The sequence below is a fragment of the Salvelinus namaycush genome, chromosome 7 (genome assembly GCF_016432855.1).
Source record: "Salvelinus namaycush isolate Seneca chromosome 7, SaNama_1.0, whole genome shotgun sequence".
Taxonomy (NCBI): Eukaryota; Metazoa; Chordata; class Actinopteri; order Salmoniformes; family Salmonidae; genus Salvelinus; species Salvelinus namaycush.
In genome coordinates, this window is record NC_052313.1 from 46,762,589 (window position 1) to 46,782,790 (window position 20,202).

Here is a 20,202-nt window from a genome sequence, read left to right on the forward strand (position 1 = left end):
GTGTCTTCTTGCTTGAACGGACATATTGAATAGGTATCACTGGAAACCAAAACCGTAGTTCAGTCACCAACTAAGGGGTCAAACAGTATGCCCCATGTGACTCCCTCCATTATGTTCTCCTCGGCGTGTTCAATCTAATGGCCGATTGAAATTGACATTAATACAATGGAATTTGTCCCCCACATTCCTGAGAAGATTAATTAAAATTGTCCCTGTTGTAAATTTGTATTAGGGTCAGGAGAAATTACTCTTGATCTCATGTATTTATAGCCCATAGTCTCAACTCACTGAGTTTAAAGTGGATACAAGCTCTGGGTTGAGGAGGATATTTATTATGTATTTTCTTCTTATTCACCTAGTAGGAGCTCAGAATAAATCAGAGTATCAGAAGAAATGTGAAAGAAGCATCTGTTACATATCTTGAAACTACTGGACAATAAATAATGTATGACAATGTTGGGGTGATCCAAGCCTGTTGTCTGTAAATGTGTTGATAGAGTAAATGAGATTCACTGAGAGATAAATCATGTGGATAAGACCTCTGTTGAAAGACATTTGTCTGTATGGAGTAAAGAAATGTCTATGGTGGTAAAAGGAAAGACTCATATTAGGCAGGAGACACATCTTCAGAGTTCGTTCTGTTAGGTGACCTAAACTGGCATATGCTTAACACCCCGGCAGTCCTACAATCTAAGCTAGATGCCCTCAATCTCACACAAATTATCAAGGAACCCACCAGGTACAACCCTAAATCCGTAAACATGGGCACCCTCATAGATATTATCCTGACCAACTCGCCCTCCAAATACACCTCTGCTGTTTTCAATCAGGATCTCAGTGATCACTGCCTCATTGCCTGCATCCGCTATGGGTCTGCGGTCAAACGACCACCCCTCATCACTGTCAAACGCTCCCTAAAACACTTCTGCGAGCAGGCCTTTCTTATTGACCTGGCCTGGGTATCCTGGAAGGATATTGACCTCATCCCATCAGTCGAGGATGCCTGGTCGTTCTTTAAAAGTAATTTCCTCACCATCTTAAATAAGCATGCCCCTTTCAAAAAATGTAGAACTAAGAACAGATATAGCCCTTGGTTCACTCCAGACCTGACTGCCCTCGACCAGCACAAAAACATCCCGTGGCGGACTGCACTTGCATCGAATAGTCCCCGCGATATGCAACTTTTCAGGGAAGTCAGGAACCAATACACGCAGTCAGTCAGGAAAGCAAAGGCTAGCTTTTTCAAACAGAAATTTGCATCCTGTAGCTCTAACTCCCAAAAGTTTTGGGACACTGTAAAGTCCATGGAGAATAAGAGCACCTCCTCCCAGCTGCCCACTGCACTGAGGCTAGGAAACACTGTCACCACTGATAAATCCACAATAATCAAGAATTTCAATAAGCATTTTTCTACGGCTGGCCATGCTTTCCTCCTGGCTACCCCAACCCCTGCCAACAGCTCCGCACCCCCCGCAGCTACTTGACCAAGCCTCCCCAGCTTCTCCTTCACCCAAATCCAGATAGCAGATGTTCTGAAAGAGCTGCAAAACCTGGACCCGTACAAATCAGCTGGGCTAGACAATCTGGACCCTCTCTTTCTAAAATGATCCGCCGCCATTGTTGCAACCCCTATTACCAGTCTGTTCAACCTCTCTTTAGAATCGCCGCAGATCCCTAAAGATTGGAAAGCTGCCGCAGTCATTCCCCTCTTCAAAGGGGGTGACACTCTAGACCCAAACTGTTATAGACCTATATCCATCCTGCCCTGCCTTTCTAAAGTCTTCGAAAGCCAAGTTAATAAACAGATCACTGACCATTTAGAATCCCACCGTACCTTCTCCGCTGTGCAATATGGTTTTCGAGCTGGTCATGGGTGCACCTCAGCCACGCTCAAGTTAATAAACAATATCATAATAGACAGATAAAAGACAGTACTGTCGATAAAACAGTACTGTGCAGCCGTCTTCATCGACCTGGCCAAGGCTTTCGACTCTGTCAATCACTGTATTCTTTTTTTTATTTTTTATTTTTTATTATTTATTACAACAACAACAAAAAAACAAAAAAAAGGAAAGGGTAACATTAAAGTATTAGAACATGAAGGACAAACAAGACACTATCAAATATGTATCAGTCTTTCCTCAACAGAGCCATCCTTATGTGTGAGTGTGCGTGTGCATGACATTGATATAAAATATATGTCATAGTTTTCTTTTTCATGATCACAATCTTGTGAAACCCGAACCCTCCAAGATCCCCCCACAGTTCCCCAATAGCTGTCCCTCAACCATTCGAGACCCCTCCCACAGTCCCCCCCGGAATTAAAAAAACAAGATTTTTTTTAAAATTCTATTCCCCACCCCCAAGAACCCCCCCAATGCACCAACAACCAAGAGAATGAACTAAAGAGAAAAATGGAAAAGACAGAAGAAAACAGCAAACAACAATGCAAAAAAATATATTAAAAAATACTAAATTTAAAACAAAGTACATCAAGGACAACTGAAATCATAACAGCAATGCCTACTTTATATGTTTGTGTGCATGTCTGGCACTATTACATGTATGTGTGTGTTCTTGTATGTGTTTATTTGAATGAGAGTGTGTGTATGTGCATGTGTACAAACACCTGCACGGCATCAGCCTCAGGCAAACCGGCATTAGTTGTAAAAACACTGCCACTTAGTGTGATTCAAATGTACTTTTATTAGGTTTTCTTTAGACTTTTTTTCCCTTTATCTTTTGACCATCATTCTCTCCCCTCACACATCAACTCCACTCCCACTTGTCTCCATTTCTACATACCAACCCTCAGCTTCCCTCAGCCCATCCCATCTATCTCTGCTGGCCACCCACTTCGTGTTTCTATGCAACACATATCTTTCAACTATGCTATGATGTTTAACGTACAATTTCAATCTATCTAATCGATTGCGTGTTAAAGATAAATACTTTTACTAAGAGTATTAGTATATTAGTAATTGACTGACCCGGTCTCTCCAGATCTCCTAACAGTACTATTTCTAGGGTCAATTTTAGATCAATGCTATGCATTTTCAGCCATTCCTGAACCTGAGACCAGAAACTGGCTACCTGAGGGTAATACCAAAAGTAATTGTCTATTGATTCTGTATCCTCACAACAAAATCTGCAGAGCTTCGATGATTTTATGCCCCAAATATTCAACATTTTGTTGGTGGCAGGAATTCTATATAATAATTTTAGCTGAAAAGCACAAAGTCTTGAATCTTGCGTTGTTTTATATATCAACTCCTGTACCATGGAATCGGTACATCAAAAATCTCTTCCCAACTATTTTGCAATCTGTATGGCACAGTTGTCAACATCCTCGTCCTCAAATGAAACTGGTATACTTTCCTATTTTTATTCCTCCGCCAGTTTTGATCCTTTATATTTGGCAGACAGACCAGTTCCCTACCTCCTCCAGCTGCCTCCCGCCTCCTCCATTTTTGGGGCAATGCTGTAATCAATTGGTTGTACTCTTGGATTGAGCAGACCTTCCCGTACAATTCTGATAACTCCATGAAGGACATAACTCTACCATTACAATTTACAACATAATTTAAGAACAAAATACCCTTTTCAAACATCTTTCCCATAAATACAGGTATTTTATCAACCAGCACATTTGAGTTCAGCCATAATATTTGTTGTAATATTTGTTCTATCTTTTCAGGGGGATGAAATTGAAATTGTAGCCAGCTCTGCAATGCTTGTTTGAAAAAGACAGATACTTTGACAAAAGTATCATTTTCAACTAATCGAAAATGAGACATGGCAATCTGCACAAAGGCAAAAAGGCAATTTTTAAGCAATGGATGAGCTTTTCTTATTAATCTACTTGAGAACCATTTAGGGTTCAAATAAAACTTTTGAATGAGTGAAGCTTTTAGAGAGGTTTAGTGCTTTTACATTTAATAATCTCAACCCAACCAATTCATATTCATTATTATACTTTTTGCTCGTATGATTTTAAAAACGAATCATCAGGAGTAGGCAGTGCCATAAGTAAGTGAGTAAACTGAGATATGACTAAGGAGTTAATCAGGGCAATTTTTCCATAAATAGACAGGTATTTACCTCTCCATGGTTGCAGGATCTTGTCTATTTTTACAAGTTTTCTATTGAAATTCATTGTGGAGAGCTTATTTATATATTTTGTAATATGAATACCGAGTATGTCTACTTCACCATCAGCCCATTTTATAGGTAAACTACAAGGTCATGTAAAAGTTGTATTTTTTAAGGATCCAATACGTAATATTGTACACTTATCATAATTAGGTTTTAGTCCAGAGAGTACAGAAAAGTTATCGATGAGACATTGCAGGGCTCTAGCTTGCGGACTTAACATAAAACTTGAGTCATCGGCATTCATGGACACTTTGTTTTTAAGCCATGAATTTCAAATCACCGTATTCTTATCGGCAGACTCAACAGCCTTGGTGAACCAGGCGAGGCAGTCATTTGAGAAACCAACTACTTCTCAGACAGAGTTCAGTGTGTCAAATTGGAGGGCCTGTTGTCCGGACCTCTGGCAGTCTCTATGGGGGTACCACATGGTTCAATTCTCGGGCCGACTCTTTTCTCTGTATATATCAACGATGTCGCTCTTGCTGCGGGTGATTCCCTGATCCACCTCCATGCAGATGACACCATTCTGTATACATCTGGCCCTTCTTTGGACACTGTGTTAACAAACCTCCAGACGAGCTTCAATGCCATACAACACTCCCTCCGTGGCCTCCAACTGCTCTTAAACGCTAGTAAAACCAAATGCATGCTTTTCAACCGTTCACTGCCCGCACCCGCTCGCCCGACTAGCATCACTACTCTGGACGGTTCTGACTTAAAATATGTGGACAACTACAAATACCTAGGTGTCTGGCTAGACTGTAAACTCTCCTTCCAGACTCATATTAAACATCTCCAATCCAAAATTACATCTAGAATTGGCTTCCTATTTCGCAACAAAGCATCCTTCACTCACGCCGCAAAACATACCCTCGTAAAACTGACCATTCTACCGATCCTCGACTTCGGCGATGTCATTTACAAAATAGCCTCCAATACTCTACTCAACAAACTGGATGCAGTCTATCACAGTGCCATCCGTTTTGTCACCAAAGCCCCTTATACCACCCACCACTGCGACCTGTATGCTCTAGTCGGCTGGCCCTTGCTACATATTCGTCGCCAGACCCACTGGCTCCAGGTCATCTATAAGTCTATGCTAGGTAAAGCTCCACCTTATCTCAGCTCACTGGTCATGATAACAACACCCACCCATAGCACGCGCTCCAGCAGGTATAGCTCAATGGTCATCCCCAAAGCCAATTCCTACTTTGGCCACCTTTCCTTCCAGTTCTCTGCTGCCAATGACCAACTTTAAACATCAGCTATCTGAGCAGCTAACCGATCGCTGCAGCTGTACATAGCCCATCTGTACAAAGCCCACCCAATCTACCTACCCCATTCCATATTGTTTTTAATTTACTTTTCTGCTCTTTTGCACACCAGTATTTCTACTTCCACATCACCATCTGCTCATCTATCACTCCAGTGTTAATTTGCTAAATTGTAATTACTTCGCTACCATGGCCTATTTATTGCCTTACCTCCTCACGCCATTTGCACACACTGTATATAGACGTTCTTTTTTTCTATTGTGTTATTGACTGTACGCTTGTTTATTCCATGTGTAACTCTGTGTTGTTGTTTGTGTCGCACTGCTTTGCTTTATCTTGCTCAGGTCGCAGTTGTAAATGAGAACTTGTTCTCAACTAGCTTACCTGGAAAAATAAAGGTGAAATAAATAAAAAATTCAAAACATGGTTGAACTTAAACTCAATGCAATTGTCCTATTTATAGATATTTCAAAGTGTTTGTTTTTAAAAACCAAAATGCCAATAAAACGGATGGAATACCTACATCTTTATAGTCAGTTTCTATTTTGAATGTTCTCTCAGCAGGAGATAATGTAGTATATGAAATGACAGCCTACTGTATCCATTTACCAAATGCACTAGTTCTCTTCATTGCGGAATATCACTAGCCACATTTCAGTTGTTAACATTCCAAACTGGAAGAAATCCCTGGTCATTAGTGGAAGGGTATATGGAAACTTTTGAGATTTAAATACAGTTCTATAAAAAAAAAAGTGGGCTACTCCTGAGTGTGGTCAGATGACATTGAAGGCAGTTGCAGGGAGTTCTACAAAGGAAATACATTCCAAACGTCTTTCCTTCAACATCTGTATGTGATCAAGAGAAAGCTACCACTAACCAAGCTTTCAATGGCTTCTTTCAACTTGACCTTCCAAGATCCCTGTAAGAACCCTTTACTATGAGGGAAAAACGTTTACTATTCAATATCTGATCATATCTACAGTGGGGCAAAAAAGTATTTAGTCAGCCACCAATTGTGCAAGTTCTCCCACTTAAAAAGACGAGAGAGGCCTGTAATTTTCATCATAGGTACACTTCAACTATGACAGACAAAATGAGAAAAAAAATCCAGAAAATCACATTGTAGGATTTTTTATGAATTTATTTGCAAATTATGGTGGAAAATAAGTATTTGGTCAATATTGGAGGAAACACCAAATGCATCCAAAACACTATTTCTTTGACACTATCATAGCATAAAGAGAGCTGAGGACAGGCAAGGCTGTTTTTATCTTAATGCAAAGGTCAACCTATAATGTATGTGTGGCTTGGAAATAACACCATTTTTATATATTTGTAAGTATGAACCTATTGGGGTGTCAATTCCTACTCCAATGTTTGCCTTTGTGAACGGCGTGACTCAGGAGTACCAGGATCACCACTTTGCCCTTTTCTCCTTCTCCCATAGTCCGAAGTGAGCATCCTCCTAAAGCATCCCCCTAAGATGCGTGAGTCCTAGGAGGCCTACCCTCTTCACACCCCTGAGTAAAATGAATGAATCATTGCTATGGTGCGTCAGGTCCTGTACCTTTTATACTGTAAACAAGGTCACTGATCAAACGGCGTGTGACATAACTTCTTCTGCATCCTCTATACGAGGGCAACTAGGCTGGTTGTTGTGCTTTGCCTGGCATTTAATTACCTGCAAGCACATACCTTGATTTGCTGGTCAGACACTGATCTGAAACAAGAACAAAAGCTAGCAGACAATGGTCCCCGAGAACTACATGTCCTATCATGTCAGTGCCCATTCCCCAATATTACATAACACAATACCAAACATCTCTGAGCAGCAGGCGTCTGTTCAGAATAACAACAAGAAGCATGTTTTATACCTGTGTTAACTCACTGAGTGTGGTATTGACTGACATGCAGTGATGTTAGACATAGTTAGCCTCAGGCAGTGATGTCATGGGAGTAGACCGATTATCCTATACTGTTGCTACACCACTGTCTCTTTCCACATAGGCAGGTGGGACGTTGTTTTCCTGCTCACTCTGTGTCCGGGTGTCCCTGAACAAGCAGTCTAATCCTCTGAAAAATGTCTACCGGGTCATCACACATCACAACTCCCTCTAGCGCTGTTGTTGCAGCCAGGTCACACCAGATCCACTTCAGTTTTCAACGTTTGTCCAGGTTCCCAGGACGTCGGGAGATGCCTTGGATACCATCCACTAGGGGCAATGTGAGCACCTATTACCATCTAGTAGGCTCGCGGCTTGATAGGGCGTTGTGGATTAGGATAGAGGAAGGGCTTGAACCACAAGCTACGGCTCCGAGGATCGAGGTTTGAACCCCAGTGCTAGGCACTCTTTTGTATTTTGTATGTTTTAACCCTATCCCAAACCTTAACCCTTACCTTAAACAGTCGGAATTAATGCCTAAACTTAACCATTACGTTTTTTTCTGTTTTATCCCTTTTAGACCCACAGTTGCAAAAATGCAACGCTACCTATATCGCATCATATAAAGATCCTAAACTAAAAAATTATGTCAAACACTATATGCATTTCCTTAGACTCATATTTATCGCTTAGTAGCATTTGTTGCGTGTCAGTATGATTACTTTGGCATTAGTAGCCTCTGAAACATTAGAGACCTGTCCACTCGACTGAGACTACAAAGGTCCCCCTACAAAAGCATATGTTGGTAGCCATCAATGCAAGTACATGACTTGAGCCATTTTTTCCTGTGTTCTCTAAGATGTAGTGATTATGTGTATATATACAGTACCAGTCAAAAGTTTGGACACACCTACTACAAAGTGTAAATAGAATAATTTTGGTCATAATGTCAGTATCGTCTAAAACAGAGTTTGGAACCTACAAGTTTGAGAACACCTACTCATTCAGAAGTTTTTCTTATTTTTTTCAATTTTCTACATTGTATTAATAGCGAAGACATCAAACTATGAAATAAGACATATGAAATCATGTAGTAACCAAAAAAGTGTTAAACAACTCAAAATATATTTTATATTTCAGATTCTTCAAAGTAGTCACCCTTTGCCCTGATGACATCGTTGCACACTCATGGCATTCTCTCAACCAGCTTCATGAGGTAGTCACCTGGAATGCATTTCAATTAACAGGTGTGCCTTGTTAAAAGTTAATTTGTGGAATTGATTTACTTTGTAATAACTTTGAGCCAATCAGTTGTGTTGTGACAAGGTAGGGGTGGTATACAGAAGATAGCCCTTTTTGGTAAAAGACCAAGTCCATATTATGGAAAGAACAGCTCAAATAAGCAAAGAGAAATGACAGGACTTCATTCCTTTAAGACATGAAGGTCAGTCGATAACGAAAATGTCAAGAACTTTGAAAGTTTCTTCAAATGCAGTCGCAAAAACTATCAAGCGCTATGATGAAACTGCCGCTCATGAGGACCGCCACAGGAAAGGAAGAACCAGAGTTACCTCTGCTGCAGAGGATAAGTTCATTGGAGTTAACTGCACCTTAGATTGCAGCCCAAATAAATGCTTCACTGAGTTCAAGTAACAGACACATCTCAACATCAACTGTTCAGAGGAGACTGCGTGAATCAGGCCTTCATGATTGAATTCCTTATTATTGGTGTCCTTTAGTAGTAGTAGTACTAAAGGACACCAATAATAAAAAGAGACTTGCTTCGGCCACGGAACACGAGCAATGGACATTAGATCGGTGGAAATCTGTCCTTTAGTCTGATGAGTACAAATGTAAGATTCTTGGTTCCAACCACCGTGTCTTTGTGAGACACAGAGTACGTGAACGGATGTGTGGTTGTGCAAAGCTGTCATCAAGGCAAAGGGTGGCAACTTTGTATTTAGCACTTTATTTGGTTACTACATGATTCCATATGTGTTATTTCATAGTTGTGATGTCTTCACTATTATTCTACAATGTAGAAAATAGCAAAAATAAATGAAAACCCTTCACTGAGTAGGTGTGTCAAAACCTTTGACTGGTAATGTATATAATAATTCTGAACCAGGGCTAGAAGTGTTTTTGAAATTGTTGTAAAAATTCATTTTTGTGCTTAAAGTGTTAAAGGGTTGCAAAACTGAGACAAAAGGCCACATTCATATGAAGAGTTTTGTTCCAAAACGCAATATACACATATTTTTTGCATTTGTGTTTTATCATCAGAAATGAGTGCTTCATTATGAGAAACGTCATGTGTGTGCAACATTTTGCTGTTCTCAGATGTTTAATTCATAGATTTTACATGTCTAAAAGCTATATATCCATTGTTTAGCTGGAATGGAATGTTCGTATCGTGTATATTTGACTGTGATGTATGGTTGTCTCACCTTGGTATCTCAACATGAATACGCTCTGGATAATAAATATTGATGTCACCAATGTATAATTTGCACAGTTCTTTATAAAAAAAAAGATGTTACAGAATTCCCCTGCCGAGGGCACTGTGGGACTCATTTCCAGCATGTGTGTCACATTTGACTGTGTAAAGACTAGCAGTACTAGTTATTTGAGAGTGAGGTGGATATACATTATAGCGTTTTGAATGAAACTCTTCATATGTTGATAGACAAGACATAGACAACCAAATAAGAGTAACATTGAAATTGCCTCTACATATGAAAATAATAAAAATGTATATCTTAAAAATAAAAATAAAAGAACTATGAGGTCAAAAAACTGCCATTGATGATCATTCATTTTATGGTAAAGAGGTAAGACAGGAGGTTCTCTTCAAGTTAAAACAGGACAACCAAATATTACTAAATGTAAGTTAGCTGTTCTTCATACATAGAAAATCCACAAAAATACCTTTTTTGATAGCAAAATAAATTTTGGTGGATAGATCAATTTGATGCATTTTGCTATTTCAGACAATAAGACTGTAACGGCTCTCGTTGGTGGTATGAAGAGTGGGCCAAGGCGCAGCGTGGTAAGTGTTCATGATTCTTTTATTTCAAAAACACTCAAACAAAATAACAAACGTGAAAACGAAAGCGCACAGTTCTGTCAGGCAGAAACACTAAACAGAAAACAAGATCCCACAACCTGATGGTGGGAAAAAGGGCTGCTTAAGTATGATCCCCAATCAGAGACAACGATAGACAGCTGCCTCTGATTGGGAACCACCCTCGGCCAAAACAAAGGAACAGAAAACAGAGAATGCCCACCCAAATCACACCCTGACCTAACCAAATAGAGAAAGAAAAAGGCTCTCTAAGGTCAGGGCGTGACAAAGACTTCATTTTAGATGCTCAGGGTCCGAAATGATTAACATCCTTGATAAAGATGAGCAATAATGACTGTATGAAATAAATAATAAAAATACTGAGCTAAACTGTATGCAAAAAAAGGGAAATTATATTATTTTATACTAACCCAATTGCTCAGAGAAAGAGATTTTGTTTAACAAGTAGTATTTCTTTTCACTCAAAAAGGTAGGTGTCAAAATGATTGACTTCCCTAAAGATTCTTATAAATAAAGTAATCAAAAGTTGAGTATTTGGTCCCATATTCCTAGCACGCAATGACTACGTCAAGCTTGTGACTCTACAAATGTATTGGATGCATTTGCAGTTCATTTTGGTTGTGTTTCAGATTATTTTATGCCCAAGGTCCTAAACGATATCATAACCACCATCGATAAGAAACATTACTGTGCAGCCGTATTTACTTCTCTGATAGAGTTCAGTGTGTCAAATCGGAGGGCCTGTTGTCTGGACCTCTGGCAGTCTCTATGGGGATGCCACAGGGTTCAATTCTCGGGCCGAATCTCTTCTCTCTATACATCAATGATGTCGCTCTTGCTGCTGGTGACTCTCTGATCCACCTCTACGCAGACGACACCATTCTGTATACTTCTGGCCCTTCTTTGGACACTGTTAACCTCCAGACGAGCTTCAATGCCATACAACTCTCCTTCCGTTGCCTCCAACTGCTCATAAATGCAAGTAAAACTAAATGCATGCTCTTCAACCAATCGCTGCCCGCACCCGACCACCCGAATAGCATCACTATTCTTGACGGTTCTGATTTAGAATATGTGGACAACTACAAATACCTAGGTGTCTGGTTAGACTGTAAACTCTCCTTCCAGACTCACATCAAGCATCTCCAATCCAAAATTAAATCTAGAATTGGCTTCCTATTTCGCAACAAAGCATCATTCACTCATGCTGCCAAACATACCCTCGTAAAACTGACCATCCTACCGATCCTCGACTTCGGCGATGTCATTTACAAAATAGCCTCCAACACTCTACTCAACAAATTGGATGCAGTCTATCACAGTGCCATCTGTTTTGTCACCTAAGCCCCATATACTACCCACCATTGTGACCTGTATGCTCTCGTTGGCTGGCCTTCGCTTCATAGTCGTCGCCAAACCCACTGGCTCCAGGTCATCTACAAGTCTCTGCTAGGTAAAGCCCCGCCTTATCTCAGCTCACTGGTCACCATATCAGCACCCACCTGTAGCATGCGCTCCAGCAGGTATATCTCACTAGTCACCCCCAAAGCCAATTCCTCCTTTGGCCGCCTTTCCTTCCAGTTCTCTGCTGCCAATGACTGGAACGAACTGCAAAAATCACTGAAGCTGGAGACTCATATCTCCCTCACTAGCTTTAAGCACCAGCAGTCAGAGCAGCTCACAGATTACTGCACCTGTAATATAGCCCATCCAACTACCCTCATGCCCATACTGTATTTATTTATTTATCTTGCTCCTTTGCACCCCAGTATCTCTACTTGCACATTCATCTTCTGCACATCATTCACGCCAGTGTTTAATTGGTATTTTGTAATTACTTCGCCACCATGGCCTATTTATTGCCTTGCCTCCCTTATCTTACCTCATTTTCACACACTGTATATAGATTTTTTTCTACTGTATTGTTGACTGTATGTTTCTTTATTCCATGTGTAACTCTGTGTTGTTGTATGTGTCGAGCTGCTTTGCTTTATTCTTGGCCAGGTCGCAGTTGTAAATGAGAACTTGTTCTCAACTAGCCTGCCTGGTTAAATAAAGGTGAAATAAAAGTTAAAAAATTAGAAATAGAATTATATGGTAATTAACGTTTTGTGTCATTTTGGACTCCCTTACATTGTAAATGAGAATAGAACATGTTTCGAAACAATTCTACATTAATGTGGATGCTAACATGATTACGGATAATCATGAATGAATCATCAATAATGATGAGTGAGAAAGTTACAAAGGGTCAAAGATCATACCCCAGGACCCACAGGACATGCGCCAGCACGTCAATGCTTTTGATACATTTTTATGTGTTTTTTATAGAATTTTACATTTTTCTTAATTAACACAAATTCTTCCTAAAGATTTTACATTTATGCAACTTTCAGCAAAATTGTTCTACAAACTTTAAGTAAAAAAATAAATAACCCTAACCGATAATCAGAGGCCTATGCTTGGGTCTCACAGGGTTAACCCTAAAACCTTTACCTTAACCAGTCGGAATGAATACCTAAACACAGCTGTCGAGTTTTGACATTTGTCCCCCCTGTACAAACGTTGAATACTGAAGTGAGACCGTAAGATCTTGTTGGTTGTTGAGCAGAGGATACAGAATGTTGTGACAGCCATAGACTGTATATCAACTTCTCTGATGTTGCCAATTCACAATTTGCTTTATTATTAATGTGTCTGTCTTGCTTGTGTATCTTGTCTCAGTATTAGTTTGTGTGCCATTACGTTCTCCGCACCTATAGGTGTGTCAACTTTCTCTTCATCTCCCTCAGTTCTCCGTTTCTCCTGTTTCGTTTTCCCAAGCTGTTTCTGTCTGATATAAACACAGTGATTTTGTTTATGGAGAAAGGCAAGCAATTTTGAGCTATTTACTGTCACTTAATGGACTCCAGGCCTTCATGTGTACACCATGTGGGAAAGTTGCAGGATCCATGTGATTTTGTGCCATTAGTTTTGTTGACATCAAATGTATACAAAATCATTTATATCACTATATGTTCATGATAAACGTAACGTTTCTCCTGACACTACTCTGCCAGTTGTGCCAAATGCAAGCCATAATGCTGCATAGCAAACTGTACATGATAACACTTGTCAATGCTTGTGTTGTCTCTGGGCAGTCCCTTGGCCTAGACCTTTGAGACACAAAGTCATCTGCATGGCCAGTCGTAGATCAGAGGCAAGGCTGTAGACAAAGGGTCATGACAGTGTAACAGTAAGACTCGATTACTCCAGTGCGTGGAGGAAGAAGTTGTACTGGGGCTGAGTAAAGTGATGAGTTGTGGCCAAGCCAGGAGCTGTGCCATTGGGAAGGGGAGGAAGACAGAGGACAGTCAAAGGTCTTTGCTTAGCTACTACAAGTTTATCATCATTCTGCATTGTTAGATCAGAGCTTCCTCTATGACCCAGATCCATGGATCTCCGATGATATTTTGAACCATTTCCTCTCTCTGTACGTTTCCGTGAAATGGTCATTTTATCTCCCAAAAGGAAAGGGTGTAGCCACAACGACCTAGCCCCTTCACACAGGCCCACTGCCACCACTGAAAATGCGGCAATCATAGGACAGTAATTTCCCTTCAATCGCTAGGCAGCTCCGCCTAATATTAGTACACTTTTAATGATCCTTAATGTTTTCTTTCATGAGCAAAGCTTAAAAATCAAATCAATAGTGTATGAATTTTATATGGTGTGGTGCAAAGGGTTCCGGTAGTAGTGACCTACATCCGAGCTTCGCCTACCCTTACAAGGATGGACTACCTGGACTTAAGAAACGCTCATGTTTGCATTCCGTTGCTTAATTGTTACTGGATTCAAATTGGAAAATGTAAAGGATTCTCAACACTGAGAATATTACTCCGAAAACAAATTTTACTTCACTGGACATACATCAGCACGTTCTTCCTCTACAGTAGGTCGAAATGTGTTTATTTTACAATTGCAGTGCCTACATGTGGTATTGCGTTGTCACTGCATCATGAATTATCTCCATGTTATAACCAAGAACCCCAAAGCCTCAGAGCAAGTCTATAATCATGCATCCAGGTACCCATTCTAGTTTTGCGGGGGGCAGCATTTTTTGGACTCACCTAGGGCGGCAGAACGGTAACCGGCCCTTGCATTCTTACATGACTGTGTATCCTCTGGTTTGCTCATTTGTGCAATGTGCAATGCCTTTTAAGCGCAGAAGATCCATGAGAAATGCATGTATACCACTATGACAGTATTCCGTGTACTAATTGGGAGATCCACTGACCTTAATATGAATGCATCTGTCTGTCATAATGCATGCATAATATAGAAGTGAGGCAGAAAGACACTGTAGTGTAGAATAAAACACCCTCCGTCAATGGTTCATCTCCTTGAAAATCAAAAAGCCAGTGCTTCATTTGAGCTGGATCTTGCCTGAATAGGATCCAGCACCTCTCAGTTTTGCAAGGATCCGGTAGCCTACCTCTCGTGGCATGACCATTTTTTTTCACTGTTTGCAATACACACTGAACATAATAGTCAGTGCTTAATTTGGCCCAGATCCTGCCGGAATAGGATCCGGCACCTTTCAGTTTTGCCAGTATGCGGTAGCCTACCGTTCGCAATGTAAAAATTCTAATTAAAAGATACCTTTTATAGGGGGCAGATAATTGTAGCCGTTGCTGTGAAGAGAGAAGTACTCTTGAATCACTCACAGAACTAGAATGATATTCATTTTCTATGATCTCTCCCCGTCTCTCTTGCTCTGACGGACATGAGCCTGCAACTATCGCCTCTCCAGCGTTGCACTTCGTCATTTACTTCCTTTTAGAATCATAGCCACGGGAAGGGTGCTGGAGGTGCTGCATGGGTGCTGGACGGTGCTGGAGGTGCTGCAGCACCCCTGAGAAATTGAAATAATACATTTGCTAAAGAATAGAATTACTGCTGTCTGTCTGTTCAGAAATAAATGAAATAATTCAGAATACTACACTAGGAATACGTCTATAATTTAGCCACAGAAGATCAATAGCTTATTTAAAATAAATAGCATATCAGTGGATTGTGTGTAGCCCAATCACAAGGCTTGGCCTCAGGAACACGCTGCAAATCAGTCAGCGAATAGCATGCAGCCAAAACAGACCTTTCGCAATATTTCAAATACATTTGCAGGAAAACATATGTTTTGTAAAGTAATTGGTTCCTGCTGAAAAGAGAATCTGTCTGTAGGATACCAACATATTTGATCAACTTCCAAATAGGCCTGTTGAGTGAACAGCATTGTTTACAAAGTAAAACAATAGAGAGATAGGCTGTTGACACCAGCTCATTGTCCATGACTGGTGAGTGAGCTGTGGATCATTGGGTGAGTCAGTGAAAGTGGAAAGCTTTTTTAGGATTATAATTTCGTCCTCATATTGTACAATAAGGCTGTGATATTTTTTCCACTAATTGGTCTTTTGACCAATCACATCAGATCTTTTTCAGAGTTGATCTGATTGGTCAAAGACCAATTAGTGAAAAAAATGATCAGATTTGGGCTGCCTGTATAAACGCAGCCTTTGTGTGTCTCCACACACCTACTGCCTAGGCATTTGGATGGATTCAAGACAAAGTCGTTTTTATTAATCTCAGATTATCAATTTGTCGGTGTCAAAGTAGCCTGTAATTTCTATAATTTGTGCTGAATTAAAAAATATTCTGCTAAAGTCACCAGTCACTTAAAATGACGTAGAATTGCATGAAATGTTTTTATAAAAGGACACATTTTTCCCAGACCCTAGGCTACAAAAAATGTCCCCATTTGTGCAACTTCTGTAAGTGCCTCTACTCTACTGCTCTACTAGGCAAATACGATGATATGCATGCAATGCTTTATTATAAAACGGTTTGTTTTATAACGCAGTCCGGTAGCTCAGAGCCCCCCAGGTCAGAGCCCCCCCTCTCGCGCTCACATTTTGTTTCAGAACCTTAATTTACAAATTAAGCACTGATAATAGTTACAATTTGGACTTCATGTGTTACTTCTGTAATCAGAAGACTTTTCTAGACCCCTTAACGTACACATGAGAGATGGACCAGATTGCAAAAGATGCCAAACTGAAAATCAGTGATCACATATGGCCTTCTCACAAATCAAACTCTGGTCTTAATTTGTCCTGCGGAGAGGGGGTAATACCAGGCCATCTCCCAATGGGCCCTCCCTAACAGCCTCTAACACCACCTACCAGTCACACTCAATTAAACCAACCCCCACCAAACAGAGCGATTACCACTGTTTAACCTCAACCTTCTGGAGGCAGCCATCTTCCCCGTCATTAATGAGCCCCTATTTTCACACTGCCTGCACAGGAGACATGCAGAGAGACCCTCTTGGCATTTTGGGGCGGTGCAGTACTTGTACTAATTGTATGATTAGGACGCTCCGCTAATGATGATGATAACATCATTTTTGTTGGAAATCTAGGCTACATGGTTAGTGAGGATTATAGTGCACTCAAAACAAAATATAGTAGCTGTATTTCTTCACCACAACATTGCACTTACAAAGTCACACCTACGATTACGAGTGCACAATAAGGCATCTCACTTTCTCACTCTTTTCACTTCACACACAGCTTTCCGCAGCTCCTCACCTCTCGCTTTTAATTCTTTACCCCGTCACACACATTATCCACAGAGTTCTGATGCCTCCCCTCCTGGAAACAACATGTCCACCAGCAGAGCATAGCGACCAGGTTCATGCATTCATTCAAAAAGTCATCCCTTACCTTGAGTTTCTCGTAGCGGTCGCTCAAGGCCGCCACCTGGTGGTCTCGGTGTCTTCCCACCAGTTTGCACAGAGAGCAGATGAGCTGTTCATCGGTGACGCAATACATGTTCACTTTCTCCTCCTCGTGCTCCAGGCACTGCAGCCCCCGCAGGTGGCAGTCCGACATGGGCTCGATCAGACGGTGGCCCGTGAAGGGCTTCTTGTTGGGGTGCGTGGCGCGCAGGCACTCGTCGCAGTATGACACCTCGCACGTCACGCACGTCTTGACGGCATCCTGCGGCGGGTCCTGCTCGCAGAACTGGCACTGCACGTGGCTGGGCGGCGTCCCGGGGCTGGTCATGGCGGTGGAGGCAGGGACCAAGGCCAGGGCAAATCGCCCGGCGTCCTCGCTAGGGGAGTTGGGCCCGCTGTGGGGCAACAGGGCCAGGGGGCCGGAGGAGGCGGCCCTCTGGACGCGGTCGATGATGTTCTGGAGGGTGACGTTGCGTTTCAGTCCTTCTAGGCCACGCTGCGGACTGAGAGAGATGACATAGCGGCAGGTGGGGCACTGGAATGCTCCGATGGACTGGACGGGCTCGTTGGAGGCGCAGTGGGATATCAGTATGCGATGGGCGCAGCCGAAGCACAGGCTGTGGGCGCAGGGCAGGAGCAGCGGGTCCTCAAAGAGCTCGAGGCAGATTGGGCAAGTCAGCTCTGACTCCAGCGCTTCCATCCTCTCAAGCAGAACTCAGGCGCGGTGTCAGCGAAATCCAGGTTAACTGCTCAGCTATCTGGAGAGGTGGACAGAAGAGTTTGGGATGAAATGAACCGTTCAGATAAATACACGTGAATGATTATCTAAAGTTGACAGATCATTTCCATTGTCATCAGATTCCGTACTTCAATGAAAATGAATTCAACAAAAACGTAGAGTATTGACCTATCAGAGCTTGTATTGTTTAAAATATCCACAATATATGGGTGATGCTGAAAAAGCTGAGGTCATAGAAATAACAAAGCAAAAGTCTCTTCTGTTATTTTGTGTTTCCTTTATTTATTTGTCTTAATTGTCTAATGTTAATAAACAGAGGACAGGAGTACAATTTATGTTAAACATCTGTCTCGGTAATGGCAAGCTGTAACACACTGACTGACGGTGATTCAGAACCCTTGTCAAAACCAATAAGGAGGGATGTTTTTCACTTCTACCTGGAAACCTGGTTACACAACTCAATACATTTGGCAATATACATTTGTATATCATTTTTGTAGGCCTCCAGGTGGGTTATTTAATCCCCAATTGATGCTGAATGCAGATAATCACTCATCAGAACAGAGAACTGAAATGTGCTCCCCCACAATGCTGTCTAGACAGGTCAACTAAACACTCATGCCATTGTCTGAGGTGACCGGTGACAATACTCTTCCGACGCCATGCCCGTCTCTCAATCCTGCGGCAGTGAAAATGTACCCTCAGACTTCAGGTTGGCTGAGTGCAGCAAGGGGCAAATAATTTTCAATAAACTGATGCTGAGCAGAGCACAGGAAGCAGGACCTGTCTACCAGGAAATGTAATGATTTTACAGCTACCCAAAACCATTATGTGATTTTACTTGACAATGTTAATGCTGACCTGATGTAATTGAACGGTTCAATTTGAACCCTTCTTCAAAGTCTCGTGTCAATAAGTGAATAACCCTTCAAAGTCAGAGAATAATCCTTCCTCTAATGAAGCCGTTTTTCCAGGGATGTCCCTGAGTGCAGCATTTTCAACAGATGTCACTGTTTTCTGTACTTGTGTGTACAGCAAATACGGTACTATACATCTCTCTGACCTAGTTCCAAGTGGGACTAGATTGCTAAGCAACGCCACTCCCCTAACCCCTGGAACTGTGACAGACACACATCTTCTTATTTGGTATGGAATCGTCTCTGAATTCCTCTGATCAGGGACAGTGAGTTCACTGAATGTCAACTGCAGAATGCTTAAACCTTCGGGCATCGGACAGAAGCTGTAGTGACCAAACACATTCATTATTAAGGATCATACATTGTGTAATAAGTCACAAGTTTTGAAACACCAAACTTGCCTACATTAATTGAACTGATACAGAACTGAATGAATCAATTTAGCACGCACCGTAGTAACAATGACTTCGCTATCACAGAGACAACTGCAGTGACCCAATCGTTTCCCTGAACTCAGCGACGAAATCGGTCCCTTGACTTCGGTGTACGCCATTAAAGTATGCGAGGGCATGTCAAAGTGTCTGCCCTCAACCTAATAACACTAGATAAACCATGAAAGAGCTGAATATATTCCTCTGGTAAAAGTCCAAAGCAAGTAAGAACTTTAATAAATGCAATACTAGTCACTTTAATAATGTTTACATATTTTACGTTACTCATCTCATGTATTCTATTCTACTCTACTGTATCTTCGTCTATGCCACTCTGACAGTGCTTGTCCATATATTTATATATTCTTAATTCCATTCCTTTAGTTCGATTTGTGTGTATATGTTGTGAAACTGTTAGATATTACTTGTTAGATATTACTGCACTGTCGGAGCTAGAAACACAAGCACTTCGCTACACCCGCAGTAACATCTGCTGAACATGTGTATGTGACCAATACAATTAGATTTGATATGAAGTGGAGCCCCCGTCAGACTTTGCCATGGTCTTTTCCCTTCCTTAGCACGCGTATCCCCTCTTAGCCTATGGACTCAGTACCCACCGATGGATCTCGCTCCCGTGCACTCAGCATCGCAGGCATCTCTCCCGAGGAGGTGGACGATGCTACAGAAGCTGAAGAGCCCGAATCAGAAACACAGGCAGCAGGGAGCTCAGAGGACAGAGCCCTGAGCATGGAGACACAGCGGGGTAGAACACCGGTCCACAGCAGGCATCGCTCTGCTGCCTGCCTATCCCTTATCCTCCTCACGCACACACTGAATACACGGAGTCGTCTAGTGTAGCTGCCGACCAGCGTTTCCCAGGAGCCACAGAGGCACAACCGGAAAGGACAGAGTTGTCTCGGCAATTCCAGGAAAGTTAGCG

At 41.6% G+C, this 20,202-nt stretch overlaps 1 protein-coding gene across 2 annotated transcripts in view; it reads right to left on the reverse strand.

Moving 5' to 3' along the window:
* The window catches only part of LOC120050486 (E3 ubiquitin-protein ligase Midline-1-like), a 30,684-nt gene extending 12,794 nt beyond the window's left edge, over positions 1 to 17,890 (reverse strand). Inside the window, exon 1 of one of the 2 annotated variants that reach the window (XM_038997073.1) lies at positions 17,273 to 17,890. In XM_038997073.1, coding sequence (XP_038853001.1) covers positions 17,273 to 17,872 — 600 coding nt within the window. In that variant the 5' untranslated portion in view covers positions 17,873 to 17,890. Of the gene's footprint in view, positions 1 to 17,158 lie in introns of both variants that reach the window. The other variant, XM_038997071.1, reaches the window with a different exon arrangement.
* Positions 17,891 to 20,202: the final 2,312 nt, after the last annotated feature.